Below are 20,011 nucleotides of genomic sequence, written 5' to 3' on the forward strand. Positions count from 1 at the left end.
TGCTGGTCAAGGGTGAGGATGTGGGTAGAGAATGTCGTAGTGGGCTGTTTGATAGAGGAGGTGCAGGGAGGGTTCAGCACCCTCCGGAATGATGTGATGAGCCAACTGTTCATCACCCTCCATAGAAACTATGTGGATGCCAACATCCAGGGCCTGCGACAGAGCCAGGATGTCCACGTGATCGCACTCCATCGCCATGGTCTCCACCTCCTGGATGGAAACACAATGCATTATCTAGTCTGGCAGTCTAAAATGCTGCATGTTCTTGACCAATCCTCTGTAAATGACCACAGTAGTGAGAGATGCTCTACTGTTCTGTCACTAGAGGGCAGCAACACTTTGTCACTAACCTGTTTACAGTAGACCTTCAGATTCGGTGCCTCCACAAAGTGGCAGAAGAAGTCTGCGTGGTTTTGCAGGTGTGCTGAAGTGAGCAGCCTGAGATACTGCACCATGCTATCAGAGGCAGACGGCTCATTGAAGAGTCTGAGCAGTGCGTCTTCCTGCTTGTCAGCAGCCTGGCACTGCTCCAAAACATCGATTAACTTCAAGACAACACAAACATTTATCATTTTTAGCATTTCATTGTTCACTCCTTGCTCATTTTGAAATGTGAATGTGGGTGTTATTATTTTGACTTTTCAGGTAGCCTTGTTTCAGCTTTAGCACATCCCCAAATAGTGGCACGCCAACATTCAAATGTAGCCTATAAGTGTTGGATCCGAAATAGAGCGTCTGATCTGTTGGATTTTTATTCTTGTGACATACATAAAAACCCTTTACTGTGAGGACCTCGACCAGCAAGACTATATTCTGCCATCAGGTTAGCCACTCCTTACAGGACGTAACACGTAATACCTATTTGTCTATAAACTCATCTCCATCCCACCACATTAAGAACTCTTATTGCCTTTATGGGGCACTCTTCATTGCGGTTTGCTTCAATTAAATATTTCCAAAACGCATACATCCTGAGATTCCAGCCAGTTACTAAACAGTCATTTTGATGTATATACTATGCCCCTTTTTCTATGTATGCCAGGGCCTATCTGTATTATGTCAAACACATGAGCTAACGTTACTATGTGGACAACCATTGATTATGTAGATAGGGGACTCAATCTGGAAATAGAGGTAACTAACCGTTAATACAGCTTATTTACAATTTCCTACTGTCTGATAACTTACTTTGAGGAGTGGCCTGATAGATTGCTGTACTGTCGTATTCTCCGACATGTGATTTATGTGAGTCAAATACCCCAGCTCTTCTTTGCTGGACCTACCTGGTTATACAAATAAAATGTGTTTGGAAAAGTAAACGCAATGGATATTCACTGTATTCAGGCGATCCCTGAAGGAGCTTTGATCAAATCCCGCATCTGTTGCATCTTTCTCACTCTCCATGATTTTGTCCTTGAATCTGAAATGGAAACCAGTAAAGACATGATATGAGCACCTCATTCTCTTTTGTCACAGTGCTACATACTCATAATTGCAATATTGATGATGACTGACCTCTGCAAAGCCCTGGCATTTTGTAGAATCGATTCCAAGTGTGCAAAGCAGAAGGCTCTGTAGAAGCAGTTTCCATCCCCGCGGACCTTTCTCACGGATGAAAACTGGCCGCTCAAATCCTAACAAAACAGCAATGTATAGGTCTGATTAGTATGCACCCGTCCCGACCCACTGAGTAAAAGGGGTGACTATGACCATATGCAGTACCCCATCCCCGCCTACATTATGTTTGGAACCCGGCGTTTGCTCAGGCAACAGCGAAGAAATGTCCTCTCTGCATGAAATGAGCCTATAAGAAGGCTCCATCTGCTGCTTGTAAACAACTTCACAGTCTGCCAGCCCAAACATGCAACTTCGTGTCTGTCTGACATAACGCCCGACATACCATACTGTCGCTGTGTAGCGTAGCACACTAACTCTGTCGCCTAACGTTAGTTGTCCAAGGCATGCTTGCCTTTAGGACAGAGCAACAACACGATAGTAATACTTTAAGATAAATAACAGTTTGGCAAAATACCAAAACGTCAAACAAGCCGTGTGTCAAAACATTCGCGCATTGTTTCCATTTTCTGACTACCGGATATTTGCAAGTACCACGTGTTCTGTTGCGTTAAAGGGACAGTACCGTGCCACAGTGTCAGAATTGCGCACTTACAGGCCTACATAATTTTTATTACATATTATCCAACTATGGCTTTAATAATATTGTTCAAGCTCGGTAACGCCATATCTCAGTAACACCTTGACCAAATCTCTTAACATTTGGTCAAACGTCAAAGCCTAGACAGACATGCAAGTCGACTGCTGACTTGTTGGCGGAGGCGGTGCCGTCGTTCTATTTTTTTTTTACAAGAATTGTATTTGTTTTGTTTGATTATTTGTTTATTTGTAATTTATTTATCAGTCGAAGCAAAACAAGGCGCGTCACATCTCCACATTTCTTTGAATGTCTTAGCAAGTTGGTTGTCAAAGTGATTATTGTTCCTGCTTTGTTTAATGCTTCATAAGATTGTTGACTACACTTGCTGTGTGTGTGCGTGTGTGTGTTTTGTTCTTTTGTTCTGCTCTTTTTGTTTAATGTAGTTTGTGTTGTCTATATTCTTCCTTAGTTTCAGTTAATACTGATACTAATACTGAGTTTTACTTTGGCATATGACTCCCTCTTCCTTGAGCCGGATTATAACATATGGGGGCTTGTGACAATGTTACAACCCGGCTCTAGGTTGGAACAAAGAAGGGGGAATCCACACAGTCCAAATTAAAGTGATAATCTCTCAGATTTCCGTTTTGTTCTCTTGGGTGACACCTATGGCGATGAGTGGTAATTGCAGGTGAGATCGCACAGTGTTGCATAATGTGACATTAGTCAGTTTGTCCGGCCATAGTAATAATAACCACCCGTAATGCTAGCAGAGACCGGAAAAAACTAGCTTGTTATCCTACTTCACACAAGAGTTGTCGGGAACCTACAGTAACAGTATATTGTGTTTATAAACGCTGCAGTACTGAAAATGCAAAGGCTTCCGTCAATAGGCTCAAACAATCACCAATGTGTTAAGTCACTGTCAGATAGATAGTGACTTAACAGACATTTATTTACATGAAAGTCTTTGAGATTATCACTTTAACAATTCAACACAACAGTCTCCCTGACCAAGCAGCTCAACCCAGCTATACCTGCAGGACACACCGTTGTTTTGACACTTGGTTTGTATAATAGGCAAAGGGGCATAATTGGCAATATCCTGTGCTTGGCAGAAATGAGAGATAAGAGCCGTCAAGGAAAATGTGTGCTGTATAATTTGTATTAGAACACGGCTCTCTCGAATACTCGATTCTGATTGGTCAATCAACAATATTCACCGGTCATTATTTCTCGACAACCGACCGCTGCTCTGCCACACCTGGATTAATCAGTTGATAAGAGCTTTTTGTCAGCAAACACTACTAATTAGGCCAACCAGTTGCAGCTGTGGTGTCTTGTGTGCCAATTACGAATGAATCCGCTTTGCCCTTGAAAACGCTATTAAAAAATCTATTTGAATAATTATTTTTGTCAGATTATTGAATGATTTAGTTGTAGGCCGTGTTCTAAGCGGGATAATGTATATTGAGGCGGTGATTACTGGGAAATAATGACCTTCAGGTGAATCATTAAGCCCTCCGCTGCGCGTCGGGCTCAATCATCACCTGTCGGTCATTATTTACCCCGTAATCACCGCCTCAATATACATTATCCCTTACTTAGAACACGGCTCTCTCGAATACTCGATTCTGATTGGTCAATCAACAATATTCACCGGTCATTATTTCTCGACAACCGACCGCTGCTCTGCCACACCTGGATTAATCAGTTGGTAAGAGCATTTTGTCAGCAAGACACTACTAATTAGGCCAACTAGTTGCAGCTGTGGTGTCTTGTGTGCCAATTACGAATGAAACCGCTTTGTGTTGAAAACGCTATTAAAAAATCTATTTGAATAATTATTTTTGTCAGATTATTGAATGATTTAGTTGTAGGCCGTGTTCTAAGCGGGATAATGTATACTGAGCCGGTGATTACTGGAAATAATGACCTTCAGGTGAATATTAAGCCCTCCGCTGCGCGTCGGGCTAAATCATTCACCTGTCGGTCATTATTTCCACAGTAATCACCGGCTCAGTATACATTATCCCTTACTTAGAACACGGCTCTCTTGAATACTCGATTCTGATTGGTCAATCAACAAGATTCACCGGTCATTATTTCTCGACAACCGACCGCTGCTCTGCCACACCTGGATTAATCAGTTGATAAGAGCTTTTTGTCAGCAAACACTACTAATTAGGCCAACCAGTTGCAGCTGTGGTGTCTTGTGTGCCAATTACGAATGAAACCGCTTTGTCGTTGAAAACGCTATTAAAAAATCTATTTGAATAATTATTTTTGTCAGATTATTGAATGATTTAGTTGTAGGCCGTGTTCTAAGCGGGATAATGTATATTGAGGCGGTGATTACTGGGAAATAATGACCTTCAGGTGAATCATTACAATCATCACCTGTCGGTCATTATTTCCCCTGTAATCACCGCCTCAATATACATTATCCCTTACGTCTACTGTTCTTTAAATTAATTGTTTTGCGAGGTAGATAATATTGAAGGGAAATAACTGTGCTAGGGTGCTGACAGAATGAAAAGTGAATAGTCTACAAAAACTTTAATTCATTATCAAGATATGAAACCACAAATGCTTTTTTCAGTTACATTAATCTTCAAATACAAAATTTATTAGATAAATGCAGGCATAGCTTAGCATTACACCATATTACAGTACAGTATAACCTCAGCTACATTATTTCACACATTTTACAAGCAGTATGATTTGTCAACAGGATCCAATAATCCCATTCATTTTCTTTGTAGGCACACGTGCACACGCACGCACACACACATTCAGATTGTAAAGTCCCGAAATGCCAACACAACCATACATATCTGCTTGCTCCACCTCACCTTACTTTTAAACTTGGCTTTGCTTTTATGGGCCTTTTCCACAGCAGCCATTTTGACGTGTCATAGGAGGGTAAACACAGGTGTAGTAACATTAATGACAGTTCCAGTGACCGTTGTGCATGCTGGCTCGTTAGAATGCACTGAAACACCAAAATAAAATGGAACCAACATTAATGTTATTAGTTACACTGTGTTGTTTACCCTGCTGACACATCAAAATGACTGCAGTTAAAAAGGTTATTGGCTGCTGGTAGTCTGCTCCTGGAATTAATCTCTGATTTGCACTACTTTTAATGAATGTTAATAATAATTGTAACAAATTAAATGTTATTCTTCTGCAAAGCAATATGCATACAGTAGTTATTAAACAGCAGCTAAACAAAATAGTTGCTCAGCAACACATGAGTACCAGTATGTTCAGTTGGCTCATTAATATTTAAGTTAACTATTGTGGTCACAGATGTGCATTTATCAGTTACTTTACAACAACTTGTGACTACCAATCAGAACTGAGGCCTGTTCACATAATACCTGCCACAACATAAACGTTTGAGGCAATTTGAAATCCAACAAAAATTGCATTGACCATTGCATTAAAAACACAAACATATACGTTGTAAAACAACAACAACAACAACAACAACAACAACTATGTCTCGCTCTTCCCACTGACTTTACTTGAACTTTTGAGTTGTGTTTTACTAGTGATGTTTTTAGATGATCCTCTCTCTCTCTTGTCTGGTAAATCTGTTCCACTTGCCACTGCAAAGCCACAGTCCATCAGTCTCATTGCTCTCTTCTCTGTATCTGCCTTGTCCATAATGTACTCCTGAAAAAGCAGAGTGTGTTAATCAAGAGTTGGGTATAGGCAGTGTAAATTATCAAAATACTCATAACCAACTAATGCCTGAAGATATTACCTTCATCATGTCCATCATCACCAGTATGCTCATGTCTTCTAGAGGCCCATAGGTTTTTAAGTAGCACTGCTCTCCCAGGTTCCTGATAGCGATGAGCAAGCTTCCAACTTCCTCAACCTGAATGGTAATGGTGTGTTTCAGAATATTTCCATCCAAAACTCCAGTCTGCACATTAGCTAAAGCCAAGCTTTAAACGATAGCTACCTGGTCTCTGGACTGGTCTTGATCCATCAGCAGGTTAATCTCCCTCTGCTTGTTCTTCTCTTTGAGTCTGTCCCACTGACTCTGGAGTTCAGACAGTTCCTTGTTGGCCATCTGCCACAGACGGATAGAAAACCTTAACTAGGCTGTTCAGTCTGCATCAAAGTCACTCATCCACTCACTATCCATGGGATAAATGTTTATGTACTGTACCATGTGTGTGTTTGTGTGTGTTTGGCTGACCAGCTTGTTTGTGTTATGTTCCTGCTTCATCATCTCCAGACGTCGCTGGCCCTGCTCCACCTCCTCCGCCAGCCGCCCCACATGCTGCACCAGGTCCCGGTGGGTGAGAGACAGAGTCTCGTGCCGCCGAATGATGGGCATAACCATGTAATCTGAGCCATAATCAAGGTAATCTGAAACAGATTTGGTACTCAGGACTGCAGTGTGTAATTAAGTGGAGTGGAGGCAGGCTCAACAATCAGCATTTGCTCATGTATAATTGCATGCATGGAAGGAGATAAAACTCAATAATCAACTTACTCTCAGGGAGATGATCTAGTATTTTCATCAAATAGGCTTCATAGATTTTGTATTTTACCACTCTCTCCTTTAACTCTTGTTGTCTGTAGAGTAAAATACAGCGGAGGTGAAAAGTGACCAGGTGAGCAATATAATCTATATAATATAAATATCCTTTTCTGAAGGCTAAAGTTTAAAGTTCTCACCTGAGTTGAAGTTTGTTCAGCTCTTCAGTCAGGTCTTCTATCTCTCTCTGCTTGGAAACGTTCTGCTCCCGCGCAACCTGATACTTCTTCAGAGCTCGACGTCGCTTCACTTCATTATCGTCCACAAACTTCTCAAATTTCTTTGCTTTATCTCTGGTCTGGATGAGAAAACAAACCCAGAAGGGAATTAGAACAATGTCTTTTTGCCTGTCACTGATGGAAATCTACTATATAATTATAGCTGCTGCGCACCAATGGGTCGTGGCCGGGCAAGTCTCAAGGCTTTGAGCTGTTATGACATCACAATTGCTCAAGTGACATCAGTGATGGCATCACAAGGCAGTGCATCAACATTTTGATGCATCAACATTTTGATGCACTGTGGGCTCAATTTCTGACCAATCGAAAATCTGTTTGAGACTTTTGTGTAGGACAGTCTAACGATGCAGATGCTGAAGGTGGTGTCGTTTGAAGAAAAAATGTGGGAGGAGTAGGGTTTAATTAGTTTGACAGTTTTTGCAGTTTTGCGGTCTTTCGACTTCCTAATTGGCCATAGGTTGCATTGTACAAAAGTTTCTCCTCATTTGGGCCCACATTTAGGTGAAAGTTGCAAAGCTGTAGCACGTATGCCTGATTTTTTTATGAATTTTCAAAGTTTGAAACTTTAGACGGTTGCTATAGTGCCACCGTTAGGCCTATTGGCGCCAAATTTGCGTCAAAGACGTTTGGCATGGGCCTGGACCTTTGTGCAATGTTTGGTTAGTTTTCATGCATGGGAAGTCGAACTTCCCGGGAGAAGAATAATAATAATACAGGCAAATACAATAAGTGGCCCTGCCGCTTCGCTGGCCCGGCCACTAATTATGCTTGCATTCAAGGACTTTTTCTTCTTTCTGCTTCCTCTGATCACATAATCCCAATATCAGTTTGAATAACACATTAAGGGCAATGTCTGCATCTCACCTCCTCTTGTTGTATTTCCAGCTCAGACCTTCTCTGAGCGAGCGCCTGCATATGCCTCTTAAACTCTTCTCGTTTCAGTGCTAGTTGCCTGTCCACCTTGTTCAGCTCATCCTGCTTCTTCAGCACCAGGGTCTTCTGCAAGGTGTTCACTCCTGCCTCCAGGATCCTGCCTGGAGGCTACATAATGAAATAACTATATTCAGCTGCATAAAGACTTAAACACCTCCCATGTACCAAATATGCTTAAAAAGTGAACCATCAACTTTTGATCTATTTTTTATGAAGGAAAACGTTTGAGAAATCAATGTGCACGCACAACTCAACGAAAAGACTGGCTTAAGGTGCACAGCCAAAGGGTACTTGGAACAGAAAGAAAAAGCCAGCACTCAAAATGTCCTTTTGGATATTTAATACCACTGGGTCAGACCCAACGTCAACGGACATGTTTCAGCACAGAGCCTTTATCAGCGTTGAGTTACATACATACATTTAAATACATGTCAGATCAATCAAAGGAGGAAAACACAGGTGCATACAATGTAATCAATAATTCAATCAATCCCAAAAAATTCAGGGACAAAAGAGCTGTCAGAATTAAGGCAAAAGTTGAAGGCATGAAGGCAAAAGTTGACAATAATTTGAGATGATCACATGTGCTATTGTTATTCACTTTCTTACCTCTGTTATAACAGGTATGTGATTGCATTTTTCTTCCTTTCTATGTTTGAGGAGAAAATTGTTTCATTGTTAGTAACAACAATAGGCTATAGGCTACAGAGCTATATGTTATAGGCTATATATAGCCTAGCTACATAACAAAATTGCAGGTTTACATTTTGAGTGATAAATTGTAATTGTACTGCATTAAAACCAGCCAGGTTGTCAAAAACACAATTGTAGAAAAATGAATGGTGCTTAGGCTGGCCTTGTAAGGACGTTTAAACAAGAGGGAAAAAATGACGTTACTACTAGGCTATATAAAAGCATAGGCCTACCTGGTGTCTTCCAACTGCGTTACAAAAATGTTTCTCATTCTATTTTCCACCGTGAGTTTTAGGCGAGAATCGTTTTCATCTAAGGAAGGAAGAGCTAAATTCTCCATGTTTTTAGCTTTCCCACTTTATTTTCCAAGTATCCTGAATGGTAAACAGTCCTGGAATTATTCACAACTGCGTTCTAACTTCCACTTCAGAAAGACGACAAGGGTCTTTCCGGGTGTTTTCCTGGATTTGTGTTACTGTTGCCTGGGAACCAGAGGCGAGAGCGCGGAATGTGCCGGGATCGTTTCTCCGTTGTCATAGCAACTGCCGGGGAGGCGTTCTGTTTCATTGACAGAGAGAGGAGCATAGAGATGAGGTTAATAGAAACCAGAGAGGTGGAAAAAAGAGCGCTCACTCTGTTTCCATTTCCGGGAACCACAAACAAGCTTGTGCTGTCCCTTGACAACATTTATCATGCCCAGAATGAAGTCAGAAGTCTTGAGTGTAATGTCAGAATTCTGAGATAACACAGAATCATTACTTCTAATCTCAGAATTGTGACTTAATCTCAGAATTCTAACTCAGAATTCTGATTTTTAATCTCAGAATTCTGACTTTATTCTCGGAATCAAATTTTTCATGTGACCCTGTGCTGCACTCTTAAAATCACTATTTACAGCTTCCATAGCCTAATGTAGCTGCCATATATTTTTTTAATCTGCATGGTCCTCCCTCACATATTCATATTTCAGTAAAACTCAAAAGAAATTATTTGCTATGCAGTGGTGAGTCGGCCTGGACATTTTGAGCAAGCGGAAGAAGTAGAGAAGAAGACGGATACATGAGGGTCCATCAGCAGAACTTTCCGGACCAAGAACATCATTATGATTAGACCTTCAAATATCTTGTCTCTAACTCACACAGCACAATGTCTGAGTAGGCATAGGCATGTTGATTCTCCATCCCTCCGGGGCTCGAACTCACAACCTTTGCTACCACTGGCAAGTTGTGATCTAGTTGAGCTTCTTGAGAAGTGTGGAAATTAGAAGAGGCTTCGCACTGACTTAGCCAACCACCAGGGTGCAGTATAACTGCTGTCCATGCAGCTACAGGCAGTTTTCAAACTAGTGTCAAATATTCAGTATACAAGACAAAATGCTGAGAATTTGCATACTTCATCTAGAAAAGATAAGAGATGTCTGTAATTTGTTTTTACAAAGATCGATTGCTCCACAAGTGAAAAACTTATGTTTAAATATGCTCTTTTTTAATTGAACTGCAATAGTATACATGAGGGCAGAACTCAAAATAGTCAAAAATTCTGTTTTTGAGATAAAATTATGAAATTTTACACACTTCAACTACTGTGACAGCAACATTTTGACACATTTGTTCATTTCATGAACATTCAAGCTTTACTGGTATTTAGAGAGAATTTGCTGAAGCTGTTTACAGTAAAAGATTTTGATCCACTGTGGGTTAAACTTTTGATAACTAGCAATCTTGCGCGCTATGTGCGCTTGATTTCTAGGGTGGAGAGGCGATGTGCCATGTGCGCAACATGTTGTGGGATTTATGACATCACTGATGATGTCACGATTTGTGTCAGAAATCACTGATGTCAGTGTGTAGCGCGCATTTAAATAGTTTGTTGCAAAGCCGTAGCACATACGATTGATTTGTTATAGATTTTCAAATCTTTTAAATTTAGACGGTTGCTGTAGCATCACCATCAGGACTAATTGGCCCCCAATTCGTGTTGAAGAAGTTTGGTATGGGACTGGACCTATGTGCAAAGTTTGGTTTATTTTCATCCATGGGAAGTTAGATCTCCTCGGAAGAAGAAGTTAGATTTCCTCAGAAGAAGTGAAACTCATGAAACCTCTTCACGTCACTTCCGGGTTGGATGTCTACTCCACAAACACAGGCTAATGAATTAACTAGTTTACATGTCTCAATTGTCAAATGGCTACACTTGACATGATTTAACAACATTTATTTTATACCACATTTTTGTGATTTGTAACTGAAAATATAAAGTAGTAGCTAATAGCCTAATAAACAATCAATAATTGATATTGTTGGTGCCCCCTGAACCTTACTGGCTTTTAATGGGGATCACTGGAGCACATTACCTTCTCAGTGTTGTGTACAGTGTTCTTTCTTAATTGCTCACTGCAATTAAAAAAATGTTGCTCAAAGCATGTTGGCTAGTTCCACCAGTTGTAAAGAGATATGCAGAAGGACTTGTTTTTGTCAGACAAAAACCAGAAGCAATTTGGATACAGGAAGAACAAGCACTTCCAAAGAAGTGTTGTGAAAATGTCAGTTCTGAAAGCAGTGTTGTCTGACTGTCAAGCAAGTTTGCAGCCTGCATAATGACTGTTGGACTTTAACTGGCAAATTGTATTCAAATGAAGGACTTAATGATTTCATGTTAACAGAATATTGCACAGCATAGCCTATTTATTCATCTTATCAAGCTACATTGAAGGACTCCATCGGATGAATGCTGCTACTGTCAATGTGGATGAGAAACATTGTGGCATGCTCTGGAGCAGAACAGACACAGGTCAGTTGTCATTTCAAAAATACCATGATGGCTCTGCCAAGCTTTTATGCTGGATGCTATGCTACTCTCGGCCACTACTTTCTACTATATTGTCATGTTAAACAGAAAATATGACTAAAGCAGAGTCAAATTTCAAACCAACAGCAGTGTGTTTCAAATCATCCTTGGTCATCAACGTGTCCAAAAACTCTTGTAGCCTTGTATTTGTCTTTGCTTTGTAATTCATCTTAGTCGAGAAGAAATATATTTTTTTAACTATGTTTTCTTAATCATAGGCGAGTAAAAAAAAAGCTTGAGACTCCAGCTCAAGATCTGTGTGTAATTGTAATGCTATCCTGCTACATAACGCTCAGTAACACTGCACACGAGCTCACATCAGTGTAGACTTCAAGTGGAACCAAACAAAGTGGAACATGCCCTTAAAAGGCAGCTATCCTCCTCGCTGGAGTTGCTGCTCTGTGTTTGGCAGTGCAGCAACTTCTTTCACTTATTTCATATAATCAGCTTGGTTCCTGCACCTTATGCCTGTGTGTATGTGTGTTATGCTCTGTCTGCTGAGACATTCTTCTCCATTTTTGGGAGTTTTGAAACCAACTTTTACCATTCTGACATGATGTGTAATTGCACTGGCTGATGTGAAGTGTAATATCTTTGTGTTCTGATGTGTTTCAGATCCCTGTTTGTCAACTTCTGCATGATCAGCCTCGTCACTGGGCTATGAGGACAACAGTTGTTGGATATCCAGGTCCTTGGATCTGACAACAGATCTCCTTCAGTGATGCTGTCAGCCAGGACTTTATACCAGAGACTGATCACTGAAAACAAAAACAGGCCTGCTGCGTACTCACAGACTCTCCCCCCTTCAGCCAACACAGTAAACTTGCTCAGGTGAGTCAACATCACATTATTTTTAGGTCAATGGTATTTGTTACTAATCTAAATCTGAAGACAGTTTTGAAACCAGCTCCTTCATGTTGTTGTATACAAATATTTTTAGATTGCATGAATGAAGTCATGAAATGCCATGTCATTGATCAGTATAATAAAATGCATGCAAACACTGCTGCTGATAATCTGAGACCTGTATGCGTACATGGCTATGTTTTTTTAGGCATTGCCACTAGGGCCCGAGGCATCTAGAGTGTCATCCCAGAAAGTGGGCAGTTTGTCGATGGTCGCCGATGATGTCATACGTGTTCTCTAAATTGATGTCCCCATGAAAGAGAGGCCAGGTTGCTGATTATGTCATACGTGTTCTAAATTTATGTCCCCAGGAAAGAAAGTGACCAGGTCGCCGATTATGTCATACTGTACGTGTTCTAAATTTATGTCCCCAGGAAAGAAAGAAAGTGGCCAGGTCGCTGATGATATCACCCGTGTTCGAAATTTATGTCCCCAGGAAAGAAAGAAAGTGGCCAGGTCGCTCTAAATTGATGTCCCCAGGAAAGAAAGAAAGTGGCCAGGTCGCTCTAAATTTATGTCCCCAGGAAAGAAAGAAAGTGGCCAGGTCACCAAAAGGAAGTGGGCAGACATCAGTGATTTAGACATCACTGATGATGTCACAATGTGCCATCATCAGTGTTATCAGTGTCTGTCACACATCACTTAGCCATTGTGACATCATCATCATCACCCTACTAAGGTTATAAATTGGACTCTTGCTCATAACCCAGCCAATAAAGCCTGAACCTGCAGTAACAACATAGGGCATCGACCAAGCCACCGAGTCCAATGTCTTGTTTGGATTCCTAGAGACATTTGATCACAGCACAGTATCCAAGAAATAGCCTACATCTGATAGAAAATTCTGACTTCTTCTGGGAGTTTCAAATATGGCTCCTTTTTTGTAAGCAAAAGACAACCTAACTTTAACATGTGCACAGTGAGTCAGTCAGTGTGATCACTCTAGCTTGTTTCTGATTGGAGAAATTCAATGTGTTACAATCATCGACATATAAATACAATGCCTTGGACAGGTAGCCTAGATCTTGTGCTGTTGAAAAATGCAAAGTAGATCTGAAGTGTAAAAACGTTAGACACCCATGGCCTATAGAGTATATAAGATGACGTTTGTATTGTGAAAATACCAAACCCATATGAGGCAGGCCATTTGACCTCTGTTAGGGTCATTAGTCCATTCAGACTAGCCTAGCCTACTACCTTTTTTGTTTCCATTGTAATGCCAACTTTAACCTGTGGCGGGCAATAAATGGTACAGATTAGTTGTTTGTTTGTTGATTTAAGATTCATAAGGCAGCAGGGACATAGGCCAGTGAATGTGGAGCTCAATTATAGAGCTAGTGAATTTATACTGTGACACTTTTATCTCTTATGGTATCAACACTATAATATTCCTAGGGATTTGTAGTTTTTCTGTGATATAGGCTACACACTACAGTAGGCTGCTGTCCTAACATTCTCCTGTCCTGGCTATAGGATTGCATTTATTTTTCATTTAGAGCTACATGCATTGGGTGATCTATGGAAGCGGATAAAGGCTAGACTAAATGCAACGAAAAACAACTATACATAGATCCCCATTATCTTGACCGCTGTCTGCCTTATCTGTGGATGTGGGAGAGTCTTGACATATATGGATAGAGACCCACCGCCTGTCTGACAAATACAATCCCAAAATAATCTGAGCGAGCAGCTGAGCCCCCCGCGCGCGGCCGCGCTGCTGCACCCGCGCCGCTCTACACTGAAACAGCAGTAGGTAGCCTATAATGACGAAATTCAGCTATTCCGATTATTTATCACAGTTCCGTAATGTCGGGAGTAACGCTAGAGGTCATCCAGTTTTGTCGAGACCGAGACGGCCAGGCGATGGGAGGAGATGTGACAGCAGCGTTACGTCAGAGTCATGCACGGAGTGAGTCTTTTGTTGTGTTTGACACCGCGGCATGCGCGTTGGGATCACTGAGCTATAGAAATACTTTTATTTATGTCTATGGTTGGGATCGTATGTGTCTGTCAGTGTATTAGAAAAAGTGGTTAGGATAAGATAGCCTATGTTATTTTCATTGTCTGAACCAAGCAAAATTGCTTAGAAATAGTCTAGCAACATTACCTTAATTAGCCTATATCATTCAGACAAAATCAGACAATCACCTAACGTTATAGCAGTGATTCCCTAATGTAGCTCACATTAGGGCCATGGACCCCCATTTGATGAGATGTTGGCTCTCTGACCCAAATGTAAGATTTTTATTTATTTATATGATTTTGCCAAGAATTCCATGCCTATCTAAGAAATAACAGTGAAACTATGATCAGAACATTCTACATTCTCTAATTGCTGTATGCCTTCTTGTAAATAAAATAATAGTGAAGTTGATCAATTGATCAATTTACTGGGGAATTTACCTGGAACCTTCTCAAGGACCGTTAGTGGCCCCCGGACCCCACCTTGAGAACCACTGACCTATAGGCTTAGATGTGTTCAGGGTTGCATTCCTTGATAGCCTTCATGCCTATTGTATCAAACTGCAGAATGGGTTTAAATGAATTAAAGTGGTACTACTCTTTTCAAGGGACGATGAACCAGTGGTCTGTGCCATCAGGAGAGGGGATGTGGAGGCTGTTAATGATCTGGCAGCATCTGCTCCACACAGCCTGATGAAGGAGAACAAAGATGGGTGGATACCATTGCACGATGCTGCCTATTGTGGAGCGACGGAGTGTATGAAGACGCTGCTCAGGGGTAAACACTGAAAGCTCAGCCTTTGTAGAGTTTTAAACACACTGACTCATCATGTGGCAATGGAAATATACTATTACAATTTTCAAAGATGTGAGGAGTGCTACTGTTTGAACAGTTGCTAAATGCAAAACGACTCACTTAACCAGTTTGTGTGAGCTCTGTGTGTTTCCTGCTCTAGCCCATCCAGGTTTAGTAGACAAACGCACCCTGCAGGAACAGACGGCCTTGCTCCTGGCCGTGTCTTGTGAACACCTGTCCTGTGTGCGGTGCCTTCTGGAGGCAGGCGCTGATCCCGACATCAGCAGCAAGAATAAACAAACCCCCTTATATAAAGGTACAGCTATGAAATCAATTTGATAAAACATTCAGATTTTATATTTTGATACAAAACAGCAACCTATAGTCTGGGTTGTATAGAAAAAGCACTCGCATACCACCGCGGAGACCCAGGTTTAATCCCCTGTAGCAGTACTTGGTACTTGGTCAGACGTTCCTACAGACACAATTGGCCATGCCTGTGGGTGGGAAGCCGATACGGGGGATGAGTCCTGCTCCCTGCACTAGTGCCTCCTCTGGTTGGTCTGTTCGGGGTGGAGGGGAACCCGGGGAAATAGCGTGGTCCTCCCATGCGCTACGTCCTGCCGGTGAAATCCTCGCTGTCAGGTGAAAAGAAGCGATTGACAACTGCACATGTGCTCGTCTACGGCTCTCCCCAGATTGGCAGAGGCGGGGGTGGAGGAACGAACGGGACAGCAAGGGGAATTGGCCACGTCCAATTGGGGAGAAAATGGGAGACACATTTTTTTTAAATAAAAAAAACAGAGTGAGATGAGAGAGAAACTAAAGTGTATTTCTGCCCATTATGTGCCAATAATGACTTTGTGTGTATACCCGTCATGTGTGGTGCTGCAGCCTGTGAGCGGGAGAATGTGGACATGGTGCGTCTCCTAGTTTCCCATGGTGCCACTGTGAACCAGCGGTGCTGCCAGGGCTGGACAGCCGTCCACGAGGCGGTGTCCAGGAACAACAGAGAGATCTGTGAGATGCTCCTGAGGGCCGGGGCCACAGTGAACCCACCCAACACCTACTGCATCACCCCGCTCACTGTCGCAGCTCAGTGTGGACAGCTGAAGGTGCTGAGTTATCTGATTGGCAAAGGTAGGTTGTAATCAGTGTTTCTACACAGACTGTATGTTGTTGATCCCCACTACTAGTCATTCTAATGGTGTTAAAGGGATACTGTTTTTCTTTAGGTGCTGATGTGAACATACAGACATGCGATGGCGTTACAGCACTGTATGAGGCTAGTCAAAATGGCCACAAGGAAATCGTAGCCATGCTGCTTGCTAAAAATGCAGACGCCAACAAACCCACTAACTCAGGATTGCTGCCTCTGCATGTTGCTGCCCAGCATGGACACCACGAGTAAGTTACAGCCTGTTATTAGGTGTTCATTTATTGTAATAAAACATTGGTCATAATTGTAACATTTGTTTATACATACCCATTTTGTAGTTGTGTAATATATTTGAGTGATTAGTGTAACTGGAGCTATCTATCGCAATGTCCATACAAAGCTGCTAAGCCTGTTACAGCACACTGCATTTGTTGCCTCTTATGTATTTTGAGTTCTCCTCATGTTGTGTCCAGGATTGTATCCCTGCTTGTCCCGGTGACAAGTCGAGCCAGGCTTCGCCACAGTTGGATCAGCCCCCTCCACCTGGCAGCAGAGCACGACAGACCCTCAGTGGCAGCTGTGCTGCTCAAGGCAGGTGCAGATGTCAACGCCGCACTGTCCCGCAGTCACTCCATCCAGTATGCTGATCAGCGTTCAACAGCCCTCTGCTTCGCTGTTGCCAACGGCAGTGCCGAGACAGCACAAGTGTTACTGAAAGCTGGTGCTAGTGTCAGCCTGGACCCAGTCAGCCCGTTACTGATGGCTGTAAGGCAAGGCAGCGTCAGCACCGTCTCCTTACTGCTGGAGAACGGGGCTGACATCAACGCCAGCATCCCTTCTTATCCCACTACGTTTCCTGCTGTTGTTGCACTTTGCATGAATAATCTACCTCTACTCAAGTGCCTTTTAGACAACGGGTGCAGCCCCCTCGCCTGCTTTACCTGCACATATGGCAGTTCCCTCCACCCAGCCGCCGCAGGATCAAACAGAAGTACTGCTGGTGGCAATGGATATGATGGCATACCTCCTTTAACCTGCACCAGCACAGAGCCATCAGCAAGGGCAACACAGGTGTGCTGATTTAATAGTCAAGAAAAATCTTATGCATTTTATGATAACTGAAATCATTATATATATCTTTTTTTTGTATAAATTGTTTCGCTTTTGTCAAGTCATATTCTGTTCTTTTGATCCTCAGTTCTGTGAGTGGCTTTCCAGCCCGGCTGTGTGTGACTGGGCAGGACCTATCGTAGACCTGCTGCTGGAGCATGTTGCTCAAGTTCAGCTGTGCGCCAGGCTCACTGAACTCCTGGACAGCCGAGCAGAATGGCTCACTGTAAGCAGCAAGGCGTGTAAGTGTGAGACAACCTCATCCCTCACATACATCCCTACATCTCTCTCTGTCTCTCACACGCATACCGTACGTACATACAAACAAGACAAATGACAGTCCTCCCTGTGTCTCTATAGTGTCAACTCGCCCCCTGATGCACCTATGCAGACTAAGGATCCGCACCCAGTTGGGGAGCAGACTGAGATCTCTGACAAGCCTTCCTCTGCCAGACAGACTAATCAGATACCTGAGCCTCATCGACTGATTTTAAGACCCTGGCAGGACTCACTGCAAGTAATGCAGAAGCTGGTATCTGAGACATCTAGTTAATTTTTTGTTTCTTATCATTTGTCTTGTGCCCTGAAACTGTAAATTATGTTCTCCCAAACTGTAAATATGTCAAGATTATGTTTTGTAAGACATGTAATATGTTTGAGTGGGATGTGACAACAATGTTCTTATAGTTGTCTAAATAGTTTTTCTAGATGAAAACTAGAAAGGCTCAGTGGAAAGTGAACATGTCTTGAGGCCAAAAAGAGTTTAATCACTTTATTTATTTAAAAATAAATGTAATTGTTTCGAATGTGCCTATCAAACATTATTTTTGAGGAAGAGACGCAATCTATGTCCAACATTCTATTCTCATAAGATACAACTCAAACAGGACGTTTTGATTCATTTGCATGACTTTGGATCCTCATACACCCTGGAAACTGTCCTATAACTTACTGTCGTTTCTCGGAAATTGGGTGGCATCAGACTGTGGCATTAATATGAAGTTGATGAATTCATCCCATGTGCAAGACAGTGCAATTTCAGCCTATAGAAAAAAAAAGGCTCCAGCATTCCAATAAGTGCTTGAGAAAGTGTCCCATCTTAAACTGCTGGAAAAGAGTTGGCTAATAGGTAAAACACAAAATCAAAAAATAATTAGCCCTACTATTTACACATTTTTGTATGACGTCTTCTCGGCTGTGCCTCTATTAGTAGGCTACTTAAATGAAGCCAAACACACTGAAAAGAGATGAGGGCTTAGTCGGTATGGGCTTGACCACAACGTGTGTGTGGATTTTCTGTCCATAAGGATGTTCAGGAAGCTCAGTGTCAGTGCCTGCCGCTTTGCCCCACAGTCCCAGGGGCGAGTGGGGGACAACAATGTGGCTGTGGAGGACCTGGTGACCGTGGTACTGGAAGGGGCAGCAGCCGCACACACTCACACAGTGATGAGAGGTCAGGTCCAATTTCAGCGTGTCTCTGTCCGCAGAGCTGCGTCGACCTGAGGCAGATGTGGCTTTTGCATCATTATCATCATCGCAACCTTTTTTCCGCTTTTCAGTTTGACCGGCCTCGGGTGCCTTTTTCACTCCTAAATGTGAATGGTCCCTCGCAGTTTGGGTTAACTTGGGTTCCTTCCAAAACGAGGCTGGTAATTGACGTTTTCTCATGGGCACCACCTGCTCCACGGTGGCCCCCACATGATTCTCCACATCTTGCGCATCCGAGCCGGCCTTTTCAGTGCCCTTCACACCCTGATGAATGGCCCCCACCGGTTTAGCGCCCCCACATTCAGGAGATCTGTGCGTGTGGCATCTGGGGACTCTGGAGTATTTCTGAGAGAAGCGCTTCAGTTGCTTCTGCAGGTATTTCCTGTGATCCACAGAGCGTCTGCACGGAGCGGACTTGTCCAGAGCCGCCTTGATGTCGCTGGATGCCAAATTTACAAAATTCAGCAACGTTTTGACCTCACTGTCTGCATTTGCCATTTTTGCTATCGAATTTACCCAAATTAATCCATACTAGAACCGGTTGTCCATCTCGAAGACCTATATTGAAGGGAAATCAGAAAAGAAAGGGAAAAAATCAGTTTTGTGCGTAAAAGTGCGCGCGTCATTCTCTCAATAACAAAACCCACATCACTGTATGACATATTCTGGAGTTGAGCCTAGAAGACCTGGCGTGATGCAGCTCATTTTACATCATTTTACAAGGAATTGTCCTATACTCACAGCTGTTGGATGGACCCAGGCTCTCCAAGCCTCTCCAGTGTGAGCGCAGAATTCTCTCCAGGCTGCAGTTTGAGCACTTCAACAAGTTGAATGAATATAAACTCCTTGTAGTTATGGTGCTTTGCTTGAACCAATCAGCGACCCCAGGCCCCTCACAATGTACCCCAATCAGCCTCCAAGCGCCCTGCTATCGAATTCTTCACCATTGCAAATTGTTGTCATGGAGATCCTAAAAAGCCGCTGAGGGGATGCAATATTTCTCTTACATGCTGATTTCGGTCCCGCGCGCAAGCCATCGCCGAAAAAACGCAATGCACATGGATGAATATGCGTGCGTAATGTGGTGGAATGCACATGCGCCACAATATATCGGCTAGCCTATTTAGCGGTTAAAGTCGAGTTTCAACTGTTCCCCTCA

General features: G+C 42.5%; 4 protein-coding genes across 4 annotated transcripts; 1 reads left to right on the forward strand and 3 right to left on the reverse strand.

The window, feature by feature from the left end:
• Window positions 1-6: 6 nt before the first annotated feature.
• Window positions 7-2,073, reverse strand: LOC310772770 (ubiquitin thioesterase OTUB2-like; the record flags this gene model as incomplete). The annotated part of the gene is made up of 5 exons (XM_083632690.1): window positions 1,738-2,073; window positions 1,516-1,634; window positions 1,336-1,420; window positions 351-545; window positions 7-210 (listed from the first exon to the last, which is right to left on the reverse strand). Exons 1-5 carry the CDS (start codon window positions 1,861-1,863, stop codon window positions 7-9), a joined length of 729 nt encoding a protein of 242 aa, XP_083488816.1. The 5' UTR covers window positions 1,864-2,073.
• Window positions 2,074-5,659: 3,586 nt separating this feature from the next.
• Window positions 5,660-8,266, reverse strand: ccdc197 (coiled-coil domain containing 197; the record flags this gene model as incomplete). Its single annotated transcript, XM_083632975.1, has 8 exons — window positions 5,660-5,839; window positions 5,931-6,047; window positions 6,135-6,245; window positions 6,375-6,547; window positions 6,675-6,757; window positions 6,860-7,017; window positions 7,823-7,999; window positions 8,237-8,266. 8 exons carry the CDS (start codon window positions 8,264-8,266, stop codon window positions 5,660-5,662), a joined length of 1,029 nt encoding a protein of 342 aa, XP_083489101.1.
• Window positions 8,267-14,143: 5,877 nt separating this feature from the next.
• LOC310773054 (ankyrin repeat and SOCS box protein 2-like) lies at window positions 14,144-17,899 on the forward strand (the record flags this gene model as incomplete). The annotated part of the gene is made up of 8 exons (XM_083632976.1): window positions 14,144-14,223; window positions 14,908-15,077; window positions 15,256-15,411; window positions 15,990-16,235; window positions 16,331-16,502; window positions 16,728-17,325; window positions 17,453-17,606; window positions 17,725-17,899. The coding sequence occupies 8 exons, from the start codon at window positions 14,144-14,146 to the stop codon at window positions 17,850-17,852; spliced, it is 1,704 nt and encodes a 567-aa protein (XP_083489102.1). The 3' UTR covers window positions 17,853-17,899.
• A 683-nt stretch (window positions 17,900-18,582) lies between these two features.
• Window positions 18,583-19,350, reverse strand: LOC310773784 (protein FAM181A-like; the record flags this gene model as incomplete). Its single annotated transcript, XM_083633736.1, has 1 exon — window positions 18,583-19,350. The coding sequence occupies one exon, from the start codon at window positions 19,348-19,350 to the stop codon at window positions 18,583-18,585; it is 768 nt and encodes a 255-aa protein (XP_083489862.1).
• Between the last annotated feature and the right edge of the window lie 661 nt (window positions 19,351-20,011).

Source organism: Poromitra crassiceps, assembly GCF_964638095.1.
Source record: "Poromitra crassiceps genome assembly, chromosome: 3".
NCBI lineage: Eukaryota > Metazoa > Chordata > Actinopteri > Beryciformes > Melamphaidae > Poromitra > Poromitra crassiceps.